General features: G+C 41.9%; 1 protein-coding gene across 2 annotated transcripts in view; it reads left to right on the top strand.

Moving 5' to 3' along the window:
- Positions 1–25261, top strand: part of FAT3 (FAT atypical cadherin 3) — a 535794-nt gene that overhangs the window by 387408 nt on the left and 123125 nt on the right. For both annotated transcript variants that reach the window (XM_005869663.2, XM_005869662.2), the window contains exons 4-5: positions 18181–18495; positions 20979–21189. In XM_005869663.2, the coding sequence (XP_005869725.1) occupies positions 18181–18495; positions 20979–21189 (526 nt within the window). The remainder of the gene's footprint in view (positions 1–18180; positions 18496–20978; positions 21190–25261) is intronic.

Here is a 25261-nt window from a genome sequence, read left to right as displayed (position 1 = left end):
AAAACACCAGTCTCCCCCGGACATTAGGGTGGCATTTAAAATAGCACCAGCCCTGATTAAAATAGCACCATAACATCAACAATGCCACTAGGAACTTTTAGAGTGACAGCTTCCCTACACAGCACACTTGCAGAGCTTCATCCCCCTTCCATCATCCCTTCCTTATTCATCAACATGCCCGTTTCCTCTTCTGGATGCAAGCTCCTGCAGGAGCAGAGACCATGTTTTCATTCATCTTGCTATCTCACTCCCCCACAGTACCTTTCACTGCAGGTCCCCAAGAAGTGGTTGCTGAACCTGCAGTACATATTTCAGATGGAGTAGTGAATTCATCGCATTCTGATATAAACAATACAATACTTGCATATATGAAGACACGATACCCCTCCCCCACATTTAGTTGGTTTTCCTAGGAGTATACGTGAACTTGAGCTGGTGCCCTATGAGTCTGTGAGGGTGTCATACCATCGGTCTGGATTTCACAAAGTGCTATGTCTTATAGGATCATTCTGTCACCCAGGAGTTGCATGGCTTTACACAAATCTTTCGACCTTGCAGGGTCTTTCATCTGCTATCTAATGGGATTAATATTCCTGAACCAATTTTCCTAGTTAATTTGTTGGGAGGAATTGAATGAGATCACAGGTAAGAAAGAGCTCCGAATGGGGTGGCATGAGTGAGGTGACCGCAATATTATTACTGTAATGGGTTAGGGACCCAGAACATGAAGGGTCCCTGTTACCCTGTGACTTTCAATAATAAAGCACCGTGGCAGCAAGCACCGTGGCAGCAGACCCACCAACCTCAAAAGCACCAAGGGAAAGCCCTAAGACTTGAGCTGCTAGAGGATGTAACGTGTGTCTGGGGAGCAGCCACGAGAATTCAGGCCATCTCACACTCAGCCGGCCCTGGACCGCATAGATGTGTCCTGGCCCATGACCCCCAAAACTGAGAGGACCAGCATCTGGATAGCAGCCAGTTAGCTTTCAGCTGCTGCCGACACACTGTCCTGATGCCTCCTGTGATCATTTTCTTTGTATAATTTCTGGCGTTTTCCAGGGAAGTCTGTGAGCTGATGAGTTATGGCAGTGGTCAGCAAACTGCGGATCGCGAGCCACATGCGGCTCTTTGGCCCCTTGAGTGTGGCTCTTCCACAAAATACAGACTTCTGCGCATGGGCCACGAAGTTTTAATCGCACTGTACGTGCGCGCCCGCACGTGGGCTCTTCCACAAAATACCGACTTCTGCGCATGGGCCACGAAGTTTCAATCGCTCTGTACGTGCGTGCCCGCACGTGGTATTTTGTGGACGAGCCACACTCAAGGGGGCAAAGAGCCGCATGTGGCTCGCGAGCCGCAGTTTGCCGTCCACTGTGTTATGGTATTGGGCCTATTCATTGGAGCCTGGAAACTGATAATTTTTTAAGATCAATAGGTATCCCCTTTCCCATGAAGTCTGTCCAAGAATCATTTTTCTCGTAAGCTTTCTGCTGAGCTTTTTATTCTAGTAAAATCTAATCAGTTTGGGAACTTCAGAAGCTGGTTCCTCTTCCTGTCATAGTGCAGTGCTTCCTAGGACATTCTCCATACGTTTTAGTGAATTATTTTTTCTTGCATTGATTGAATATCGGAATCCCTGACATACTCCTTTGACAAAGCCAGAAGGAAAAGAAAGATGCTCATTCACAAAGACACATGTTTAAGTCTAGGACGGGATTTTTCATGACCACTGGAGCAACGAACTGAACCTTCCGTGAGCGTGCACTCTGGTGTTAAATCTCTCCAAATGCTTGGCAGTCTCCGCTGCCTCTCACACATTCGGAAATGTGATTTGGGAATATTTCTCCCAGAGTACTTTTGCCATAAAGTAAAAATAGTTTCCGCTGCCTGCTAAGTAGAGCTCTTACAAGGAGACATTCATTATTCATTACTCACTGTTCCCTGGTGCTGCCTACCAGGGATCTCAGAAGTTTTCACACATAGCTAATTGTGGGCAAGCTCATCTGAGAAAAAAAAATGAGAGAAAATAAAGTAGTCAAACTGTCCTGGTAATGTCATGTCCTGGTTCACAAAATGAATGAGGAGAGGCTGTCCTTTACACACAGGGATGTGTGAAGATAGCACATAGTAGGGAGTCATATATAATGTTATAATAACACTCTGAGAATAAAATTCAGGAATGTGAAGTATCATCTGTGAAAACTACTGAATTATATTTCCACCCAGCAGAGAAATTGAGTATATATTGGAAGGGTTTTTTGTTTGTTTGTTTCAGGTGCCTTTTCGATATTTTCTGCTGGGCAAAAGATTATTTCTAGAGTTTACAGGTGCATGGCTTAGTTATACATTTTTGATTGACTCCTGGAGCAGTGTGTCTCTCATTTATCTTCCACGATTTAACACATTTAATCTGTTTTGCTTTTGACAGGGCAGAAAGTTCACAGCCTCTGTTTTGACATTCCTTAGGTCTGATGATAAGATGAGATGATGATGAGAATGTTCATACTTAGCCCTCTGCCTCCACTGTTGAAAAAGGGAAAAGCAAAGAATCGTTTGATATTTAAATTTCATGGAATTTAGACAGAGAGAATGTTTACTGGGAACAGAGTGGAAGCTTTAAGCTTTTAAAAAAAGTTTTTATTCTTTCAGGTAATTATTCATTCTTTTAAGTTTTTGGATTTTTTAATCTATTTGATTTCATGACCAAAGTTAATTTGGCTTTTTCCCCCTTATCTCTGGGAGAAAGAATTTTAAAAACCACTGTTTATATTTAAAAAGAAAACTGTTGCATTCTTGATTTTTGCAACAGACGTTCACAGTTTCAAGAGTTTATAACAAAAGAGGTGCTCTTAGAGCCACACATGTGTTTTCTTGTCTTATATTCTTTACTAAAATATTAAAATTTCCAGGATTTTCATCTGATGGATGAGTTTTATATTATATATTTGTGATTTGTTTTATTTTCTGGATATAGTGTAGAATTATTTTACCATCAACAATTTTCATGTCTGAGTTTTCATATCTTTAGCAGTTTACTTTTCCATGCATTGCTTTCATTCATCCTGTTCTAAGTACTGAGAATGGGAAGATGAAATACACAGTTTCTGCCTTCAAGGCACTCAGAGATGAGCAGTTTTAATGCAGGCTTATAGGTGGCTTGATCGGAATGAATATAAATTCTGAAGGAACCCAGAAGAAGAACACAATTTAGACTTGGGCCTGGGTGTGTGTGTCTTACATTCTCAGGTAAGGCAAGAACTGGATGAATATAAATACAACTCTAATAAATTTGCTGACTACAGATACATGATAAATACTTCCTAAATATTGCATATTGATTATAATGTTCACCCTGGAATTTATCTTTCTGAATCTATGAAGTCTACTGATGATCTTTATTTAAAACTTACATATATTCCCTTTTGTCTTGTGATAGTAATTAAGATACTTTAAATATCTAAGATGAACCATTTTTCTCTTTTAGTAGCTGTATCCGGAGACATGTTTCCCCGGGGTTTTTAATTTCATTATGTGTAGAGAACAAATCCTACCTGTTGGGTGATGAATACAAGAGTACACAGGATTTTTAATAGCTCTGTTAATGGGATAATGCATGATGTTTGTTTCTAACCAACAGGACATCTACCTAATTTATCCTAAATCATTAGCCATCTAAGATCCTTGCTATGACTCAAATTAAAAGCAGGAAAGCAAAGCAAGATAAATAATTCCTTCAGCAATGCTGGGTCTTATTCATGATCCCTTTTATGAAAACCAAAAGGAACTGCTATTAGTGTATCAGAACATCGTGCTGGATGCTGTCAGTATAGTAATTGGTGTGGCATTGTCTTCACCCCCAGAAGCTTACAAGCTAGTTCAATGCAAAGGTGTTAAAAAGGACAGACATAATGATTGATATCAGTATAGTAATTGGTGTGGCATTGTCTTCACCCCCAGGAGCTTACAAGCTAGTTCAATGCAAATTGAAAAGGTGTTAAAAAGGACAGACATAATGATTGATACGTGATAAGCAATGTGTTAGTATATGAATAAAGTCAAGTGAGTCATAGAAAGGAGTAATCTACCTGGGTGTGGTCTCTCAGAAGGCATTATAAGGAACAGACATTTGGATCGGGCCTTGGAGGATTTTTTAAGAAGTACAAGAATAAAGTGTCTAAAACACTGCACATTGTGAGTGGAAGTAAGTGATCTGATTGTGTGATTAAAACTTTAGGTATAGAGTGGATAGAAACTCAAGGCTGAGAATAGCCCCATGGACAGGCTCTATCACTACTAAAGAATCTTGTAGGCAAGTCCTAAGTGTGTGGACTTTATCCAAAGTATGTTCCTTAAAATGCCAAATCTTAAGGACATTAATATGCATCACTCAAAAAAAGGTTCTGTTGTAAAATAAGTTTGGGAAATACTGGTTTATTTGTTTGGACTTTCTTTGAGCCTTTACTCTGAATACATGCATTGTAAAGCTTCAGGAAAGGTCCATAGTGTTCTTTAAACTTCTAGGGTCCTGGACCATCTCTTTTAAGCCAGGCACCTGGTAAGATGGGTGTTCTCCATGACACATTTTATGAAATCTGCTCAAAGCAATGGGAGGACTTAAGGACCTTCCGGCAGGGAATTGTATCATCTGAATTTCGTTTTAAAAGATTCTCTGGTCTTCTGAAGCATGAACTGAGATGAGGCAAGACCAGAGGCAAGGAGAGCAGGTTGAAGACAGGTGCAACAGGAGATAATGAGAGCTTGACCCCAAGAATCCAGAACCAAGAACCAAGAATTACAACTGACATTTCAGAGATAGAACTTGTCAGGGCTGTCATTAGCGGTATACAAGTTGTGCCCTGCTCAGGGACACCTGGCCAAGTAGGTCACAGGGAAATGAATCTGGTCCCCACTCTTTGGGAGTAAACTGCACATCCAGGGGCCTGGCTGCATTCATCCTCAGGAAGGCCACCTAGTTCTAATCAGCAGCCAGCAGTGTGTTTGGTTAATGACTGATGAGATGTGGAAGGAAAGCAAGAGAAGCTTTCATCATAACTCTTATTTCATATTTAAATGATCGTATGGCTAAAGAGGCCTTAATTTTTTTTCAAAAAAATATCTAAAATAATAGTATCTGAAGGAATAATGAATGTGCAGTTCTACTGTTCTGAACAGTCCCTTTCAAAAGCTATGGTTGTTTGGCCAGTATTGCTCAGTGGTTGAGCATCAACCTATGAACCAGTAGGTCACGAGTTGCTTCCAGGTCAGGGCACATGCCTAGGATGCGTGCTCGATCCCTAGTGGATGGTGTGCAGAAAATAGCCGATCAATGATTCTCTCTCATCATTGATATTTCTGTCGCTCTCTTCATCTCTGAAATCAATAAAAAGATATTATATACTGGTATATTTTAAAAGCTATGTTTTATCTCCAATATGCATTAAAATATACAACCTATCATCACACAGAGATTTTACAAAGACCTTGAACCAAGGGTTACAAACTCAAATATCTACACAGCCCATTCAGGCATCAAGAGTGATGTGTATAGCAGGCTGAGTGTTCACACATTAAATTTACAGGAAGGTACTTCACTTACAAAAAGAAATATGCTCTCTTCCATTTGCCTTTGAATATGCAGTCTTCTCCATCTATTTTTTATAACCAGTTTAGATAGGAATATGGATCATGAGGAATAGTTCTCAGTTCCCTGAAAATTTTCCTGACAGTATTGGTGATGAATGGCAACTCATAAGGCTGCAGTATTATGGACACAACAGAGAGTGGTGACCCAGGTATTCTGATTTTTTGGGAAAATCTGGCGATTTGAATTTTGTATGTGACATTTCTCTAGTTTGAAATGTTGATGGAAATTTTAGAATACACTGTATAGGCCAAAACAAAATAAAAGCATATCTCTGGGCCACTGGTTGATGATTTCTACCTACCTTAGTCCATATGGGCCTAATTTTTTTAAGTTGATAGATTTAAAATTCATATTTTTTAGGAAGACAAGGTGTTAAATGACCTGCTAAATTGCTCTGCAAACTCATGTGGAGTTGTTGAGTGAGAAGAGAAAAGCCGTGTTTCCTAAGCTAATAATTAGAATGTGTTTTTATTTTTGCATGAAGTCTTTACTGTGGGAAGAAAGACCAAAAACCTGAGGCCTAGTGGAAGGGAAGTGCTGAACTCAAATAGCATCATCAGCAGAGGTAAGGCCTGAGGGTCTTCCTGGATAAAAGTTCCATAAAGTGTGAGGCCCAGTGCTGTAAAATAGGGGAGGCTAGGAATCAACACTTTGCATTGTAATTCATACCTGGTGGATTCTGTTTCACAGGGAGGGGAATGTGGAATAGCATATTGACTAAGACCTTGATGTCAGGGAAACTGGGAAATAGTAAGGGGGGATTTAGTCCTGGGGCTAATATGATGTCACATCTTGGTTCATGGCAGAACTTTTCTAATGGTTCACATGTGAGCCCAGAGATTGGACCCATGTGTTTGGAAAGGGGAGTTAGCACATGTGTGGTAATCACCATCATTCTAAAGAAACTTTGAGGAGGTGTTTAGTTCCTGCTGATAGGGAAGATTAGAATCAAGCGCATTTTATGAATAGAAAATGATGAGCAGATGAGCCTGCAAGGAAATGGAAATGTGATGAGATTAGTAGCTGATGTATACCTCTCTGCAGGGAAAAAAAAAGCTTTAAGAGACGTCAGGCTGGGAAATACTTTATTTCCTGAAGTGCAAAGAGATTTGGACAAAGCTGTAATCCTAGCAGCCTCTGCCAAAGTGAATTGGTCAAGGATCTTTCTGAAAAGCTGCCATTTAGCAGTTGCTGGTCTAACCATGGCAAGGAAAAGATGCCTCCATTGTCCTGAGATGCAATGTTCACATATGCGTTCAACCAACAAATATTTATTGAGGACCAACTACATGCCCAGGCTGTGCTAGCCCCTGGAGTAGCTGGCAGACCTATGGGAATCGACGCTCTGCATGAGACAGACCACAGAAGGGGGTCTCTGGGTTGATTGTGATTAGATTTTGTCCTGGGCCTCCACACTATTGTGGCATCTTTGGGCAAAGAGAAAGATGCAAAAATGAATAGTGTGGCCCCCAATATCTAGGTTCCATGGTTCCACAGATCATAGAGTGCCTCTAATTTGTGCCTTTCAAAAAATGTTTTAGGAGAATGGACTTTTCAAAAGACACTCCAGAGTAAACTCTCCTCTGATTGATCTATCTTATTCCAATGGATTCTCTTGATTCCTTTTTAAAGGGCCTTCCCTGTATGAAGGGAATACGCCTCTTAAGAGAGCTTCTCTGTGCCTCCTAGATTCACCTCTTCCCAAAAGGTTACCTACCTTCCTTCCTCCCTTCCTTTTCTTCCCTTTACTCCATATTTCGTCTGTTCTTCTTCCTTTCCTTTTCCTTCCTCTTGTCTCTTTCTCCTTTTCTTTCCTTTTAAATCCTACTTCTTTTCTTGTTATTATTTCAGATGAAGACTTTTCCCTTACAAAATAACCATCCTATAAATTTATTCAACCTAGTAAGTATACATCTCCTGAAATTCCTGACTTACTGAAACTGGAAATAGCAGGGACACGAGTATTTCACAGTCCAGAGAATATGTCCCTCAACCATACCTAATAGATAACAACACAGGGCAGAGAAGACAGGACGGTAAGTGACCAGAACACCTACCCATCTCCATAGAATTAATTCTTACTGCCAAATTATAGGTCAAATGAATCACATGTAAATAAAACCTGAGCAGATGGTTGAAGACTGGCTTGTTTCTTTTCCTCCGTGGAAAATGTGGGTCACAGTACAGGTTAATTTTAGCTCAGTGCTTTCAGAAAGTTTATCTTCAAGAGCTGTTCCTCCTTAGAGACGTACCCTTTAATTTACTCTTCGCACATAGTTTTCTTTCCATAAAAAGGCTGAAAACACTTGTCTTCCCAACTGTACAGTGGTCTGAGCCCATAGGCAGACAGGTCTGTACTCCAGCCCCCACCTTGGTATCAGCCCCTGAGTCGTGGAGAAGGTCATTTCTGTTTCTCCACTTTTGAAGAGGAGATAAAATTGTTTTCAACCTCTCAGCTCTCTTGGGAGGATTAATGTTATTTAATGTTGGTGAAACATTTTAAAGATTACAAATAAACATAACATCTACTCAACACATTTCTTTTTTTAAAAGAGTTTAACATTCTGAAAAATACCTTAATCAAAACCTCTGCAGTATTGAGATCCCCCAGATGAGAATTGATTAATTCATAATGATGAGAATTATGAATGCAGTGCAGAAAGGGGCAGTTTGGAAGTATGGAACCAATGTTGGAAGACTGAGGTTATTGCTAGTAGTATGGTGCTGGGCTCTGAAGCTCATCTGTCTAAACCTGTTTTCTCATCTGTAAAACTAGTGGACTGAACCGGAATGATGTCTAAACTCTCACTGACTCTTGAGTTCTCTTAATTCCTAGTGACTCTGTGCTTTCTTGTGTACAAAAGAGGTAAGGAAATGCAGTTTACCTTTGCTCTGAAGCTCTTCAGTACATGTGAACACATGACAATGGGTCCCGTCACCTGTTGGCCTACCTGTGTGGTGACCAAGGATGGAGACACCCAAGCACACACAATTGGTAAAAGCTGTGCTATTCACAACTGGTCTTGTAAGAAACTAGTGAAAATAGATAGGCTTCCTCACCAGAATTAGTTTTCAATAGTCACAGCATCTAAAATCCTACCCTTAAAAAGTGTGTGTGTCCTTTGGATCCAGTGATCTCTCTCGATATATTATTTTAAAATGCAATAAAATCTAAGAGAAGGGTAACATATTATTAGTAATTTATTACAGAGCTTCCTAATCTTTTTTTCCATTATGATGCACAGAAGCTATGATAATATTTGTACAGTGTCTTTAGGTAAAGAGAAAGGCTAACCCCAGCCAGAGGTGACTAGCCCCGGGGCCCAGCTATGTGAAGTTATACTCATCTACCCAAGAGTTAAGAGGATCAATATTGCTGTAGATCTGTAATCTACTTGGCACTTGTAGTTGGAAGCTATGTCTCAATTGAAATAGTCTTATCTTTAGATTTTTTCCTTGCATAAAATCTATTAGCTGAACCCTGAGACTTTTGATAGTGAGAGGGAAGAGGGGAAAATGCATTTTTTTAATCTTTGTCTTCTGCTTTAGCAGAATATCATGTGCTAAAGTAGCTTAGAGCAACCATGAGTCTCAGAATAAGGGCACAAAGTACTGGGGAAGAAGAAGGAGAATTGCCAGGATAGGGAGAAGGGAGGCAGCAGCCAAGTATGCGTGCAGAGACACTTGGTATCTGGGGGTGTTCAGCCTGGACAGTGGCAGCTGCATTAGCAGTAACTGTGCTCTTGGAGCTCCATCAGGGGTGCTGAGGACACCTCCCACCTGCAGTGTGAAGAGTAAGCTATCTACTGTGGCCTCAGGGTGCAGCCGGCAGAATGGAGCAGGCACAGCGCACATGCCATCCTCACAAAAACCACAGTGCGGAGGCCAATGGCCACACTATTTGAGGCAAGCATTTAGGTGAGAAGGTAGTGGTTAGGGGCACAGACCCTGGACCAGGTTGAATGCACTTCATCTTTCAGGGCTGGTTTCTAATCTGTAGTATGGGGACAATCATCCCCACTTCTCCCAGGACCCATGAGTTGATATTTGTGAAGCACTCAGAAGAAGGTCTGCACAGAGTAAACACCAGGTGCCTGATAAATAGAAGAGAATGAAAACTGGGGACCACCCAGCCCTTCCTACCTCCTTCATCGGGGAGACGGGTAGAGCAGATTTTGAGAGAGGGAGCTGAAGATGTGGAAGTGTAACAAGATAGCAGAAGACGTAAATAAATGTGGGTATTAAGACTTGGAGAACCAGAAGAAGTTGCCATCATGAGCCACACCTGGGGGCAGTGTGTAAGCAGTTGAGGAAAACAGGAAAGGTGTGCAAAGACTGGAGACAGCCAAGGATGGTCCCGATTATCAAAGGAGGGAAAAGCTTGATTCTAGAAGTACAGCCATGAGCTTGATTTTGATCCAGAGCCACACTGGGGAGGGGATTTTCCACAGATGGTTACCAGATGCTTCTACATAAGCTGTACAGGGGAGGGGAAAGAGCATGAGCTCTGACGCCAAACTGACTTGGGTGCAGCCCCCTGTCTTGTCACTTACTGGCTGAGTGGCCCTGGAAGAGTTACTTAACTCTGGAGTCTCATTGTCTGCAACGGGAGAATAGAAATGGCAGTGCCTACAGGGTTCCTGGGAAAAAATAGGGACAATGTAAGTGATCATGCCGTGCACTGAGCAAAGCAGGTATGAAATAAGTGATACCAGTGTAACAAAAGAGGCAGCAGACACAGGGTTTAGGACAGAGATCAGCAAATTCTTCTGTAAAAGGCCAAATATTTTAGGCTTTGTGGCCCCTACAGTCTCTGCTTCAGCTACTCAATTATGCCTTTACAGCATAGCAAAGCAGCCATAGATAATATGTACATAGATCATATGAAGGGGCATGGCTGTATCCCAATAAGACTTTATTTACCAAAACAAGTGGCCAGATTTGGTTTTAGTTTGCAGATCCCTGGTTCAGAGCCAAATTGCCAGCATTAAAACAAGGCTTTGCCACTTATGAGCGGTGTGACCTCAGACAAGTGTGTAAATTCAATCACTTTATCTATTAAATGTGTGTAATAATAGAAACTATCTCATGAGATTGTTTTAACAACTACAGGAATTAAAGGGACAATTGAAGGAGCATGAGCTGGCCTCTCACAGTGAGTCCTTGATAGATAGAGAGTAGGATTTTGACACCTGGTACCTGCCATCATTATGGTTATCCCAACAATCTAGAGTAGAGAGTCAAAATCTCCAGTAAGATGAAATTTGGTAAGGACAAATGGAAAAGCCTGCAGTTTGCTCCCAAAAGAAAACCACAAACTTATAATTTATTGCTTTTCACAGGAAAAAGACCCAAGTGGTTTCATTCATTCATATCACAGAGCTGTGTGACAGGGCTGCCATCCGAAATAAGTAGTCATGGACTGAATAAGTTTAATATGGTATTGTTTTGTCCTGGCCATTGTATTCTAAGAAGAAAGCTGTTATATAAGAAAATACTTGAAAGAAGTAACCAGTATAATGAATAACCAATTCATTATAAATAATGAATGATCTGAGTGATGATTATATGAATTAGAGTTTTTCAGTCTTGAGTGAGGATCTCAAATATACTCCAGGATTTTATGAATATGACAATTTTAAAACATGACCCCTAAATAACTTAACTCTCCTCTCATAGAGGTGGGGTTTATGACCCCTCTCCTGGAATCTGAACTCTGAGACTATTACTGAGTAGCATACGGATCAGATGATGCTGTGTCAGTTTCTGAGCTCAGCCTTACGATTGGCAACTGCTGCCATAGAGGTGGGGTTTATGACCCCTCTCCTGGAATCTGGACTCTGAGACTATTACTGAGTAGCATACGAATCAGATGATGCTGTGTCAGTTTCTGAGCTCAGCCTAACGTTGGCAACTGCTGATTTCTGGACTTTCAGCCTTTTGCCCTAAGGACCCAGCCACTGTGCTGTGAGAAAGCACAGGACACACAAAGAGGCCACTTGTAAGTATTGGGGCTGTTGATCTCAGTTCCACCTGAGGTCCCAGCCAGTGGCCACCATCAACCAATAGGCATATTCGATGACTACATGCCCGGTTACTTATGACTGTGATTGTATGAGAGACTCCAAGTAAGAACGGCCCCTAAAACCATGAGAGACAAGAAAAGGGTCATGGTTATTTTAAGCCACCTAATTTTGGGTTACACTGCATTAAATAACTGAGACAATGTGGAAGAGAAAGTTGACTTTTTTGTAAAGTTACAAAGAGTAAAAGTAGTCTATCAGCCTATAGGCAGTCTAGGCTAAATATGGGCAGGTAGATTCAGGCTCAATGTTAAGAAGAGCTTTCTAAAAATTAAACTTACCAAATAATAAGTGGGCTGTTTCATAAGGCATTGAGCTGTTATTGAAAATATCTAGAGTGTAGTCAGTTTTGAATATTGTAGAGGATTTGAGATATGAGGGAGGAATGAATTTGATAGGAATCTATGTATACTTGTTTGTTGGTTTATTTCCCAATTTGCCTCAAAAAGAATTTTGTAACTAGATGGCAATGGATGAAAATTTCATTAATTCATTTAACAAATATTTATTGAATGCTTACTACATCCACTGTTATAGGTGCTAGCAATACATCTGTGAACAAAACAGATGAAAATCTATGCTTTATGGAACTCATATTCTAATAGAGGCAGACATGCAATAGGCATAAAAGTAGTGTGTGTGTGTGTGTGTGTGTGTGTGTGTGTGTGTGTGTGTGAAATCACATAAAGGGTCAAGGACAAATAAAAAGCAGTGGAGGAGATATGTAAACCTGAAGAAAGGTTTAAAACTTTAAATATAGTGTCTGGTAAATAGCCACTTTTGATAAGCTAATGGTTGAGGAGAATAGCGGAATTGAACTCTCCATATTAAAAATAATTAAATATATTCTCAGACACTCTTGTAATCACTGGGGACAAGGCAGTGGGCAACACACAAGGTCTCAGTTCTAAGACTGTTTACACATTATATTCAACTGCAGGGAGAGAGACAACAAAATAAATGCATCAGGCAGTTTCAATGAGTGAGAAGTATGGCCTTCCTCCAGATGCTATAACTTTAGAATTCTCAATGTCTATCCATTTTTGGTCCTGTACAGATTTTGCATCTTCCAGGGGGAGACTTGAAATCATGTTCCCCTTTGTAATTTTGTCATAATCTATTGGGGTATGTGGATTACCTTCTGCTCTGCCTGATATTCACAGACCACAAGGGTACAATAGAAAATTGAAAGGGATTGTGATATTCTTTCAGTGGTACTGAACTATTTGTGGTTCCTTTTATTAGCTGTAAACATAGAAAGATATTAATCTTCTGGGATTTTGATTAATTCCCAAACCACTGATTATTGATCAATGATGAGAATAGAAAATCTAAGTTAGAATAGCTTGGTATTTTCTTGTCAGGTTGTGGCAAAGCAAGAAGACAATGGGTAGTTTCTAAGCAATAGCTAATCTCTTGCATCTTTAATGATAAATGACACAGAGGAAGAGATAATGGGGACTTATCTCAGTTAGTTTTGCTTCAGTCCCCAGTGCTGCTACTTCTCCCATATACGCTAATTCCTCATGATGGGCTGAGGCCAATGTCAGTATTAAATATAAAGTCTAAGAATCTGATAGAAACATCAATGATTAATATTCCAGGTACAAACATGGCTGAACACATGCATGGTTCTAGAAAAATGTTGACCTTAAACAACTAGGCTGCCAGATAGTTCTCCAGCAAAATCGGTTTATTTGAAAACAAGGAAGAATTGTAATTTGGGGCATGTGATCTACAGTTGAACCACACATAAGACCAGAGAAACGAAGGGGAGAGGGGGGATGGAATGCTCTTTCATGGACTTAGAGGTGGTGAGGTAAATAAAGACTCCATTGGAGGAAAGTGAAAGTTCAAAGTATATTATATGTGTCTTTTCATTGGCTGAGCTATGGCAGTTTCCCTTTGGCTGAGCTGTTACTGGGCAAGGAGGAATCTTTTCTTTCTCCTGCTGAGGTAGTAATGTGGTATCACTTCCTGTTGGCGATGCAGGATACCTATCTCTTTCTATTGGGATCAGCAGTATGCGTGGAGTGACATGTGTGTGAGAGTTATCTCTTTCTAGCCTCTCAACTTCATTTTAAATGAGCTTTGTATATATCAATTTTCACAGAAGTAATAATGAAAATTAAGACTTTGAGGTTAGCAATGACGTAGTTCAGTTCAGCCAACATTATTAAGAGTACACCAGGTTCCAGGAAAGAGATGCAGAAGACAAGGTCCCTGCCTTTGAGTAGCTCAAGTGAACGGAAGGAGCCAAACACATGAATAAATCATTTCAGTAGATTGTAGATAAGTGGCCAGCTCAGTTTTGGAATTGGCTAGAAATCATTATGAGTAATCATAGGATTAGTAGTGTTCTCAGTGACGTATAAACCCTAGAGTGCATGGCTGAAATTTTGTCTATCTCTACCTGATCCCCATTCATAGAATCATAGAGTGAGAAGCACTTGGAAGATAATATATTATTAACCTCTTTACTAGTTACAGATGCAGAAACAGAGACAGATCCTTTAGTATCTGAATGTGCTCTCCATTTATTATAATAGGAAGAGTTTTGGGTAAATTAATTCTTAATTTTATTCAACAACACTTATTTGGCACTTAGAACTATGCCAGCTGCCAGAACGTAATGATGAGTAAGAGACAGGCCCTGATCTCAAGTTGCTCAAGGTGTGAAATGATTGAGTGAAGACCAACCAGCAAATCTATAATAATAAAAGCATAATATGCTAATTAGACTGGACATCCTTCCAGACAACCTTCCAGACGAAGCTGTGAGGGAAGCCCGGGTCATAGGTGCCAGAGGGAAGCCGGTGCTGGCTCAGGGAAGGAAGGCCTACTCTTGCACGAATTTCATACATCGGGCCTCTAGTAGATACATAAAAATGCAAGATGATAATTAGTGTCCTGGAGCTATGCACACAGTGGAGTGGGAATATGGGGATGGTGCAGGACGCAGGAATGGTTTTGCAGAAGAAGGGGTGTTTGAATAGATGCCTCTAGAATGAGTCATGTGTATTCTCAACAGAAAGCGTGCCATGGAGACAAACAGCTGTGCAGTGGGATGGAGATGCAAGAGCATGGCATACTGAAGGCCTCCCAGGCTCGCAGTATAACTGAGCATAGAGAGAGGGAAAGGAGCAGATAGTGAAAATCTGGTGATAGTCAAGGCCAGTTCCTTGTCCTCAAGGAGCCCCTGAAGAATAGTTTACAGGTCAGATTTTGGTGAAGAAATAACACTTTATAACAAAGGTGAGGGCCAGAGGCAGGGAGACCAGGAGACTAATGCGGTAGTCCAAGCAAGATGCAAATGAGGCTTGTCCATAGGGCAAGTGAGGCAGATGAGATTGGCATAGTGGCTGCACATGAGAGATTTCTGAAGGCTTCCAAGTTTGGTTGGATGTGGATAGTTAGAAAGAGCAGGGACTCTAGATGGATGCCGAGATGGATGGACCAGTATGTGAGTAGATGGGGGTATCATTCATTGAAACAATGAAAATAGGAGAAGGAAGAGGATAATGATTTCAGTCTGTGATTTGGGGTATTGGGGCGTATGTGAGAGGGACAGAGAGTACACTCCTAGTAAATAGTTGAACATGTTGATTTGGAGATGGGGAACGAGGCTTAGGCACAAGGATACACATTGGGGAATTATCAGCATATAGGTGATGATTGAAGCCACGGATAAGAAGATGGAAGGGTTATAGGCTAAAGGCAGGAAAGGCAGCTTGTAGTGATGTTATAAAGGGCCTTGAGTGACCTCTCAAGGTTTTACAAGGTGAAACTGCCTTGGCTAAAGAGATTGTCCAAGTTGGAGTTGAATTAAAGTTTAAGTCATTAAGTAAGCATGTGTGGAGCATGTTCTGTGTAGCTTGACATGGGTGAGGGCTGTGAATAAAAAAGGCAAAGTCTGTTTTGCCCTTGTGCGGCCTCTTAGCTTAGGTTGGAGAATCATGTATATAGTTAATTTCCACAACAATAAGTACTACAAAAGAAAAGTACTTAGGGCAATTTAATAGTACGTAATTCAGGAGGGGAATAGAGGAGGGGGCTGGCACTTGGTCTGTGGGGTCAGGGGAGGAATCCCTGAGGAAGTGACATTTCAACTGGACCTAAAGAATAGACAAGACCCAGGTGAAGGGATGGGGAAAACACTCCAGGGAGAGAAGATGGCATGTGCAAAAGCCCTGAGATGGTAGAGTGTGTTCAAGGGCCTGAAAGGTGCCTGTGTAGCCTGAGAGAACGAGAGGTGGGTGCTTGAGATGAGGTGGTGATGTAGGTAACCCAACTCTCCATAACACACCTGGGAGCTGCTTCATGAGCCCATGCAACTGCCACTCTTCCCTGCTTGCACACACCTGAGGACCTGGGTTTGTCAGTCCAGATTTACTCCAAAGGAAAACATTTTTACAATAGCAGGATCCTTAAGTGAGCAGTGAGCCACAGCCAGGAGAGTCACTCTTTCCCTTGGCAGCCACCTGGACCTGAATCGGCACCGGAATTCCATCTTGGAGCTGACTATGGGCATTTATTGACAAGCAGTGAGGAGGTGAGGACTGTGAGCGTTGTCTGGATTTGGAAAGAGGCTGTTCAAGCAAAAAAGAAAGGCAGAGGAATTGAAAAGCCAAGAAATCAATGTGTTTTGGTCAACACAGCTCGCCTGGGAGTATAACATTTTAGCTTGGCAGCAGCAGAACATGCCTTTTTTGGAACTCAGCATGTCCAGAAATTAGCTCAAAAGTCAAAATCCAGCCTTGGAACATATTGGTCTCGATGTGTTTCTTTTGTGAATCCTAACAAACCAATGGGGAAAATAACTTTGGAAGGAAACTTGATTGATTTTTCAAAGAAAGCAAGAACTCTGAAAGTTTACCTTAAATGTATTAAAGCCATCCTCCTAGGCAGCTTGTAAGAGAAACTAAATTAGATTGCAATTCTGTTTTGCAAAAAGTCTTTAATTTATTTTCCCAAATGTGGGGATTTTCCCCCCCATTATTCCTGTCAGTTTGGTTTATTAGGTAAAAAACTGGATGGCCGGGTTCTATAATTCACTGTTTTTTTCCTCTTATTGATAACAAATGCATCTCCATGTTCCCTCCAGTCTCCAAATACATATTTTGAAGTAATAAGCTGTTGTATTCAAGGTAGTATTTAAAGATTAAATATAGGGCCCTAGCTGGTTTGGCTCAGTGGATAGAACGTCGGCCTGCAGACCAAAGGGTCCTGGGTTTGATTCTGGTCAAAGGCATGTAGTTGTTTGCAGGCTACTTCCCGGCCCGGGTCCTGGTCGGGCTCGTGCAGGAGGCAACCAATTGATGTGTTTCTCTTGCATCGATGTTTCTCTCTGTCTTTCCCTCTCTCTTCCACTCTCCTTAAAAATCAATGGAAAAATATCCTCAGGTGAGGATTAAAAAGAAAATAAAAAGATTAAATATAGGTTCTTTCAGGTTTTGTGGTAAAGCATAATTGCCAAAAATTCAATACTTGGGCTTTAGCACTTAGTAACAATGGGACCTCTGTGCCTCTATTTTCTCATCTGTAAAATGGAAATAAATAAACCTGTTCACTTACTAACGAGGGCGTTTGGAAAGAATGAAATAATGCGAGGAAGAGTGCTTTATATACTGTGCCACCATCCACATGTTAAGTATTAATCTGATCATAATTCTCATCACTGTGACCAAGAAGATCATTCACAGTAAGATTCAAAGACTTTTTATATCTGCCATGCAAATTTTTATAGGTATGCTCTTCATTCATGTCCTTTCTCTCAATGGTTACCAATATACATAAGAATCATAAGAATCGCATCTCAGAAATATGAGAAGGGGTGTCCATTCCCCTCCTATTTTCCAGAGAGGAAAAAAAAAGTTATTTTGTGACTGTCCAAAACATATTTTACCTGTCAGATGTACCCACAGAATTGTAAAGTATATATCACAGTTTCCCTTTTGTCCATTAACAATGTAAAATTTACAAATTTTTCATAAAGATAGAAGAGAAAGAAAAGAAAATGAATAGTGAAAAACTTTGAATGGTGATAGCATTGTTCAGGGATTAGAAGAAACACTCATGGGTTAACATATACTGTAAATTGTCATATTGTTTACTGTGTCTGTTGAGGGGAGCATAGGATAGGTCCCCTAGGTCTGCATAAGCTGGCACATTTTGTAAAGCCATCCTATTTCTTCTCCCTTTTCACTCCATACCATGAGAGCCTTGCCTCTCTCCTAGTTTTTCCACAATAGTTTCCACTACTGGATTTAAGGCTTCCCCTCCCTCTGTGGGTGAACTATGAAGAGCAGTGCCTTTGACATGAACTACAGGGATAGGAAAAGTTGAGATGTTCTTGAGTACAGAATAGACCTTTTGTGGGGTGGCAAGAGGACGAGTGGCAAGAAGAGATTTTCTCCTTCCTGACTGTAAAATGCTTTCTATTTCAAATCTCAGGTGACAGTGACAGATGGCGGTTCCTCTCCGAAACAGTCAACCATCTGGGTGGTGGTTCAGGTTTTGGATGAAAATGACAACAAGCCCCAGTTCCCCGAGAAGGTCTACCAGATCAAGCTACCGGAACGTGACCGGAAGAAGAGGGGAGAACCCATTTACAGAGCTTTTGCATTTGATAGAGATGAGGGCCCCAACGCCGAAATCTCCTACAGTATAGTGGATGGCAATGATGATGGAAAGTTCTTTATTGACCCTAAAACTGGCATGGTTTCTTCCAGAAAGCAATTTACAGCAGGGAGTTATGACATCCTAACGGTAAGATTTTTCTGAACCTCAGTAATGTTAATAGGGGGAAGGAGTCACTTTCTCATTCATGTATATTTATTTGAACAATGAATCTTTAGAGTAAAAAGTAGTGGAAGGCTACCTCTGTTTCAGTGATATTCTCAAAATAATGATACCATTTCCTTTGGTTGTGTCCTATCAGCAAACCTCCTTCATTCCCAGTCCACATCCTGCTCCACCACATACTCAACACATTCCCTGTGACCCTAAATTGTTTCAAGGTACTATGCATAGATGTAAACTGAGGGTAGGGGAATAGCAGAGTGACACATCCCACCTGCTACTCAACATCACTCAATGTGTCTCCAAGAATTTCCAAAGAAAACAGCTCTTATAATTGTTGACAATGTGATAGAACATGAACTGTGAATGGTGAGACACAAATCACAGTTATGCTTATTCTCTAAAAAGTGTGTGTGTGTCGGGGGGGAACCTTAAGTAAAAAGTGACTAAATTTTTCAGTGTTAGAAAATTAAAAACAAAAACAGACATGAGCACCATCTCAAATAGAGACTTAAACTCCCATGTCTAAGGTTCCAGCCAGCTCCCCCCACTCCTAACCACGTTAGACATATAATACTCATTCCAGGAAGGGGACTGGTCATCCTACAAATGATGGGCACTTTCTAGGGACCCAACAAATGGCATGAGTTAGCACCATCTGCCATCTTTCTATTAGTCCTCAACCTTCTCTGCTGTATACAGTCAGTTCTTTATTGTTTTAAAGGATGCCCTTCGTCCCTTAATTTATCTTTTCACTCCTATGTTCTGGACTTGGGTTCTTTCCCTGCTCAGTAATGCATCCAAAACAGTGGGCAGAGAAAAGAAGATAATAAAAAACTAGCCCTGTTTGTACCATGAAAAGCTCTGCTGAGGTAAGTGCTGTTGCAGCTGTGTGAGACTTGCCAATGGGAATCTCTGAGGACCGCATGGACTGCAGTGGATGCTGTTGGTGCCCACCCAGATTCCCTTTACTAGGCTGGTGCAGCTATCCCCAAACTGAGTGACTGGATGTTGGCTGCTAAGGGCTCAGAGCTGCCCTCTTCTCCAGAGAGTCATCCTTGACCGAACTTCTTGGTTCTACATTCCCACCCCAGCCCAGCAGCCCACAACCAATGACTGACTGACACCTGATACAGAACTCTAACCCACTAGCCTTCAGATGGATCCAATTCACTGGTGCAGTTAATGATTCCAAGGTCCCTACGGGATCAGGCTGAGATTAGACTTTAACTGAGACCACATCCTTGCTTAACATCTTCCCCCTGTCCATCCTGCTTTCTTCACTTCCTTTCTCCTGAGAACACTTCTCCTCCACCCCAAAATCATTTGCACTCAAATCCCTGTCTCGGGCTCTGCTCCTAGGGAACCTGACCTAAGACATCTATCTTCAAGGGTCCTTCCTCTCACAGGAATTTTCAAGGGTAAAGTGGTCATCCATGAACACAGAGCACTAGGGAGCTAGGAGTTGCCACTGTTTTTAAAGGCTGTAACTATTACCCATGCATCTATAAATGTTAATTTTAACCTGATATTTTTAAAAATCCTTTGTTTTTCTTTTCTCTCAGTGGTGTCTGCTTGTTAGACGTAACTGCCTCCCACACACACACACAATTTAAGTCTAAGACACCATAGCAGTTTACCCTGCTCATATGAGTGAGGAGACATGCTTTCCTTGGCTTTTACATCAGACCATAGAGAAGAATCATTAACACCCCTTTTCCCACTCCACTGCGTTCAGGAGCCCATGCTTCCATCAAGGGAGTTCTTCACCATCATTCAGTTGGCATAACTGAAGGGCCTCTGAGGCAGTTAGAGCAAGGCTGCTGCCTTTCCCACACCTACTCCACTCGTCCTGGACGGTGTGAGTGAAATCCTTCTCCAGAATAAAGCAGAAGGAAGGAGCTGCAAAACATAACACACACTCACACACACACACACACTCACACACACACACATACACACACACACACTCACACACACACACACACTCACACACACACACATACACACACACACACTTCTGTGAACATGCTTTATTCACACTTAAGCAGAGATTCACAATGTACTTTATTCCCTTTCAAGCATCACCCTCAGAGGTATAAAGAATCAAATGAGCTATTTCTACTCATGTAACTATCATTCATGACCATAAAAAGCTAAGAATTGTAAGTGCAACATTTGTTTTTCAAGTTTTCCACCTCTGAAAGGTTGGTTGTGGTCCAAATCACCTTCTGGTGAATGTGGCATGGGACCCCCATGTGACCAAGTTGAAGCTGTTTCCCTTCCAGTTCCTGAGCTCATTCTTCCCAAATCTCCACTCTCTTCTTCCCTTTGCTGACACGGTGAGGAGTATGGACATTCAGCTCAACAATGTATGGGTGACAGATCCAAACTTCCGCGAGGATCCGAGCTCTAAGACATCTTTCTGTTTTCTCTCCGTGTGTGAGTAGATAAAGGCAGTGGACAATGGGCGCCCACAGAAATCCTCCACGGCCCGTCTCCACATTGAATGGATTAAGAAACCACTCCCTTCGCCTATACCGCTAACCTTCGATGAGCCATTTTATAACTTCACAGTCATGGAGAGCGATAGAGTCACCGAGATTGTGGGGGTTGTGTCTGTGCAGCCAGCTAACACCCCTCTGTGGTTTGACATAGTTGGTAAGTTTGAGTCCTCCAGAGTTGTATGGGGCAATGTGATCATTGACTGTTTGGAGCAACTAGCAAGAAAATAAAAAAAATAAAAAAAATTAAGAAAAAAACACACGAATGATCAGTGCTAAAGGGCAATGTGATCATTGACTGTTTGGAGCAACTAGCAAAAAAAAAAAAATTAAGAAAAAAAAAACATGAATGATCAGTGCTAAGATTGAAACATGTATAGTGCTGGAATGCAAAAGAGCCAGTAAAATGAGTAATAGACATGTGCTTTCGTTCCGACTCTGTAGCTAAGCTGAACAGAAAGTGCTCTCTGGCTGGATTTTCCATAGTACGTTATTTACTGCAATCTTAATGTCTTTCTGTGTGTCATTTAAATTCTATTGTCACACTTGGCTAATCTCATTTCTAAATGTATTGATGGTACTAGACTTGCTGTCCTTCATTTCTCTCTTTTTCTTCACCTTTTTTTCTGCATTCTGTTCTTTTTTTTTTCTGCTCCCGACTACCCTGCTTCAAGGTGGCAAGCATGCTCGAGAGATGTTCTATATTCTACAGACAGCTTGTGGGCAGAACTGTTCAACAGAAGGTACCCTTAGTGCAAACACATTTGCTAAAAAACAACTATCCAATCTGCCTTTTACAGTTTTTTTTAAAGCGAATTAAATGACATCTTTCATAACCGCCTGTGACAGGCTGAAGTGCAGCCCACAGACCTCATACCCGCCCCTAACAGCGACTGCATTACTCGTATCCAGTGACTCTTTTGTTTGAGGTTGGATGGGGTTTGGGTTTCCAGTGGGGGTTGTTTTGATTTATTTTTCATTGTTTTTGAGGTATCCTGGGCTTTTCGTTGTTTTGTTTTCATCTTTTTTGTAGGTTGGTTTATTTAACTGGGCCTTTTCCAATTGAGAAGTAAAGTAAAATATATCCCAACTCGTCTGTTTTGCAGCAGTAATGCCATTCCTAGACCCCAAAACCCCACCAGGAAGAGTTTCCTGGCTGCTCTCCACAAAAGGAAGGGCAGGAAATGGAACGGGGATATATAGCCAGCGAGAGCTTCCCTCAAGAGCTGAATAGAGAAAGCAGATGGAAGCACACGGGATAGACCTTGGGAGCCAACCTTTGAATTCCTTGAAAGCAAGCAAGCACGCAGGCTGCAAAAGGAGAGGGCGAAACAGCACCGCTGCCCTCAACAAACCCGCAGGGAGAGCGGTGGAGAGGAAATAAGTGCTGAGGACCAGGAAACCTAGGCTATTGCTCAGAGGAGAGAGAGGAGAGTGTCTGCCAGCCCTGGATCTGACTCGGCTGAGCTAGAGCTGACTTCCCACGGTTCTCTGTGGGAGGCGGGGAATCCAGATTGCTGGTCTGGGGGAGTCATTTCCTTCCACATGTCACTGTCTGGAAAAGATGGGCAGGAACCTGCCTTTCTTTCCCAGGAATGGCTGGATCTGGGGAAAGCATTTAGAACATTCCACATCCGTTTTAATGAGGCACAGAAAAAGCATGCCTCATGACCCCCAACCAGACCTCAGTAGAGAGGGTCCTCCGAACTCCAAGCAAGAAAGGGCCTGTTTTCTACATGTGTCACTTTTCTGAAATGATGGTATAACGTCTCTGTTTTACTTAGTTGGCATTCATCACAGCATCCCTGTACATGGCCATCCTCATCCAAGCTTTCAACTCCTTCTTCATCTCCGCTTCATGCATTTGAAAAGGAACCTCCTCTGATCCATGGAAGATGTCTCTGCTTCTGTATCTTAGTAATTTTCAGCTCATTGGGTTATTATCTGAGGCAGCTCTCTCTTTCTTGGTGAAACTAAGGGTTGCCTATATGCATCGCCTGGTTGCCTGTGCCATCTGCTTGGGTGATTCCTTTGCCACCACCCCCAGGTGGAATCCAATGTCAACATGTGTCCTTGGTGCCGGGCCTCCAGGGGCATGTGTGATAGTGACTTCTTTTAGGTAACCCAAAGGAGGATAGTCCAAACCCATAGGCAACGGGCCTCCTGGGAAGCTGCCCCGAGTTGTGGGAGGAGCTGCCCTCTATCATCAGCCACCAGTTTACTTCCCTCCTTCCCTGACAGTCCAGTTTGCAAGCACCTGGACAGCCAGACAGCATTGCTTCTGTCCCTTGTGTGATCTGTGCATGCAACCTCCTGACCCTCAGCACATCTCACCACCTTCCCTGCCCACCCTCTTCAAAAGTGCTGCAAGCACACCTTTCTTTGATGCTCATTCTGACCAGCCACCTGACCCAGGGGTCCTCAAACTACGGCCCGCGGGCCACATGCAAATACAAATATTGTATTTGTTCCCGTTTTGTTTTTTTACTTCAAAATAAGATATGTGCAGTGTGCATAGGAATTTGTTCATCGTTTTTTTTTAAACTATAGTCCGGCCCTCCAACGGTCTGAGGGACAGTGAACTGGCCCCCTGTTTAAAAAGTTTGAGGACCCCTGATCTGACCCGTTAGCCAAGTCAAGTTTGTAATTCCTCAGCTTTCCTGCGTGTGTGTGTGTGTGTGTGTGTATGTGTGTGTGTGTGTGGTTACATATAGGTAAGCATGTCTAGTAGTACTGCATGTTACCTTACTTGCATGTTTTATATCAGCATTATTAGTGCTATTGTATGTTTTCATTCGTGTTTCTCCTATCTCCATCCATAAACCTTAAGGTCAAGACCTTTGTCTCCTCATTCCTTCCTTCTGCCAATGCTTCTGTTGTGGTCCATTGAGGGCGCATGGGATAAACTATGGTGACCAATGGAGACGGCCCAGGTAGACAATGCATTAACCCTGTGATGCCACCTGAGACCAACTGAGTCAGTGTGACCTTCCATTGCATTCCCAGCCATATCCACCACCGCACCTGAGAGGGGCAGTTTGCAAATGAGAGCCCTCCCTAGGAAGAGTCCCTTTAGGCTGCTCCCAATGCATGTCTGGGAATCATTGTCAAAACCATGGCATCAGTTTTCTGTTTCTCCCTCTTTGTGTTTCTAAGTGCTGTACTCTTCCTATAGAATCCTCTCAGATTCCATGTACTGAGTAGCTCCTTTAATGAAGACCACAGGGTGTCCCTCTGGTTTGTGATGTTTCCATCACAGAGATTTCACTGGGGGCCCGGTAACCTCTAGCCAAGCTTCTCCTACAAATAGACCTTACTTAGCTGGAGGCTCAAACAGAACATGATTTTATTTCCACCCCCACATCTACCCAACTTCTTGAAACACCAACTCTCTATTTCACTGCAAAAATAAAATATTTTCCCCAGGCCCTGGTTGCTTTCAGTATAGATATGGTCCCTCTTCCACAAAACCCCCCTTTGAAAATCTTTTCTAATCTAACAATTTTTTTTTCCAATCTCCAGACAACAGCCTGTTGTTTTCTTTATCATATTCAAATGTTTCATTCTCACTTTTGAGATTTCTTGCTTAGTTATCCTTAGCCATTGAAACCTTCCCCTCTCTTCCCTTTCTCCTTACCTAAGCATCTTTCCTGGCCAAGCTAACAATAGAGGGAAGAGGGAACAGTACTTCCAATGGTTAAGAAACTTAGCAGTGCACGATAATTGAATGCTAAGAATAGACACGAGGCATACAGTGTCAGCATGGATCTGAAACGAGGTCTCCGGTTAAAGTAGGTCTTGCCCAGGTAAATATTCTATGACTCTTCCAAGGGGAGTCAAGGCAGGCTTCCATTATAAGCCTAGTGCATTCAGACGCCTATACTGACACCCAGGGTAACAGAGAATATAGCACTTACAGCTTACAACTGCTGTAACGGATGAATTCTCATTAAGTGAGCACAGTGTTCCAGCATGCTTTTCCCCCTGAGAGTAGTCTCCTTATTTCCATAGTTATACATCTACTTGATTCATGTTTAATTGCATTTTTTTCCTCCCACCAAAATATGAACTTACAGAAACTGTATGGCCAGCATGATTTTGTTCCTGAGCCTGGAGTCTCTGCCCCAAAGATCTGCCAGTCACTTTCTTGTGTCTCCAAAGAGACCACTGCTCACAAGATGTTAGTCAGCTAGACTCTGCTTAGCTTCCAGAAACAGAAGCCCAACTTG

Source organism: Myotis brandtii, unplaced genomic scaffold (genome assembly GCF_000412655.1).
Source record: "Myotis brandtii unplaced genomic scaffold, ASM41265v1 scaffold302, whole genome shotgun sequence".
Taxonomy (NCBI): domain Eukaryota; kingdom Metazoa; phylum Chordata; class Mammalia; order Chiroptera; family Vespertilionidae; genus Myotis; species Myotis brandtii.
Note: the sequence above shows the minus strand (reverse complement) of the source record. Positions and strands in the feature narration are given on the sequence as shown.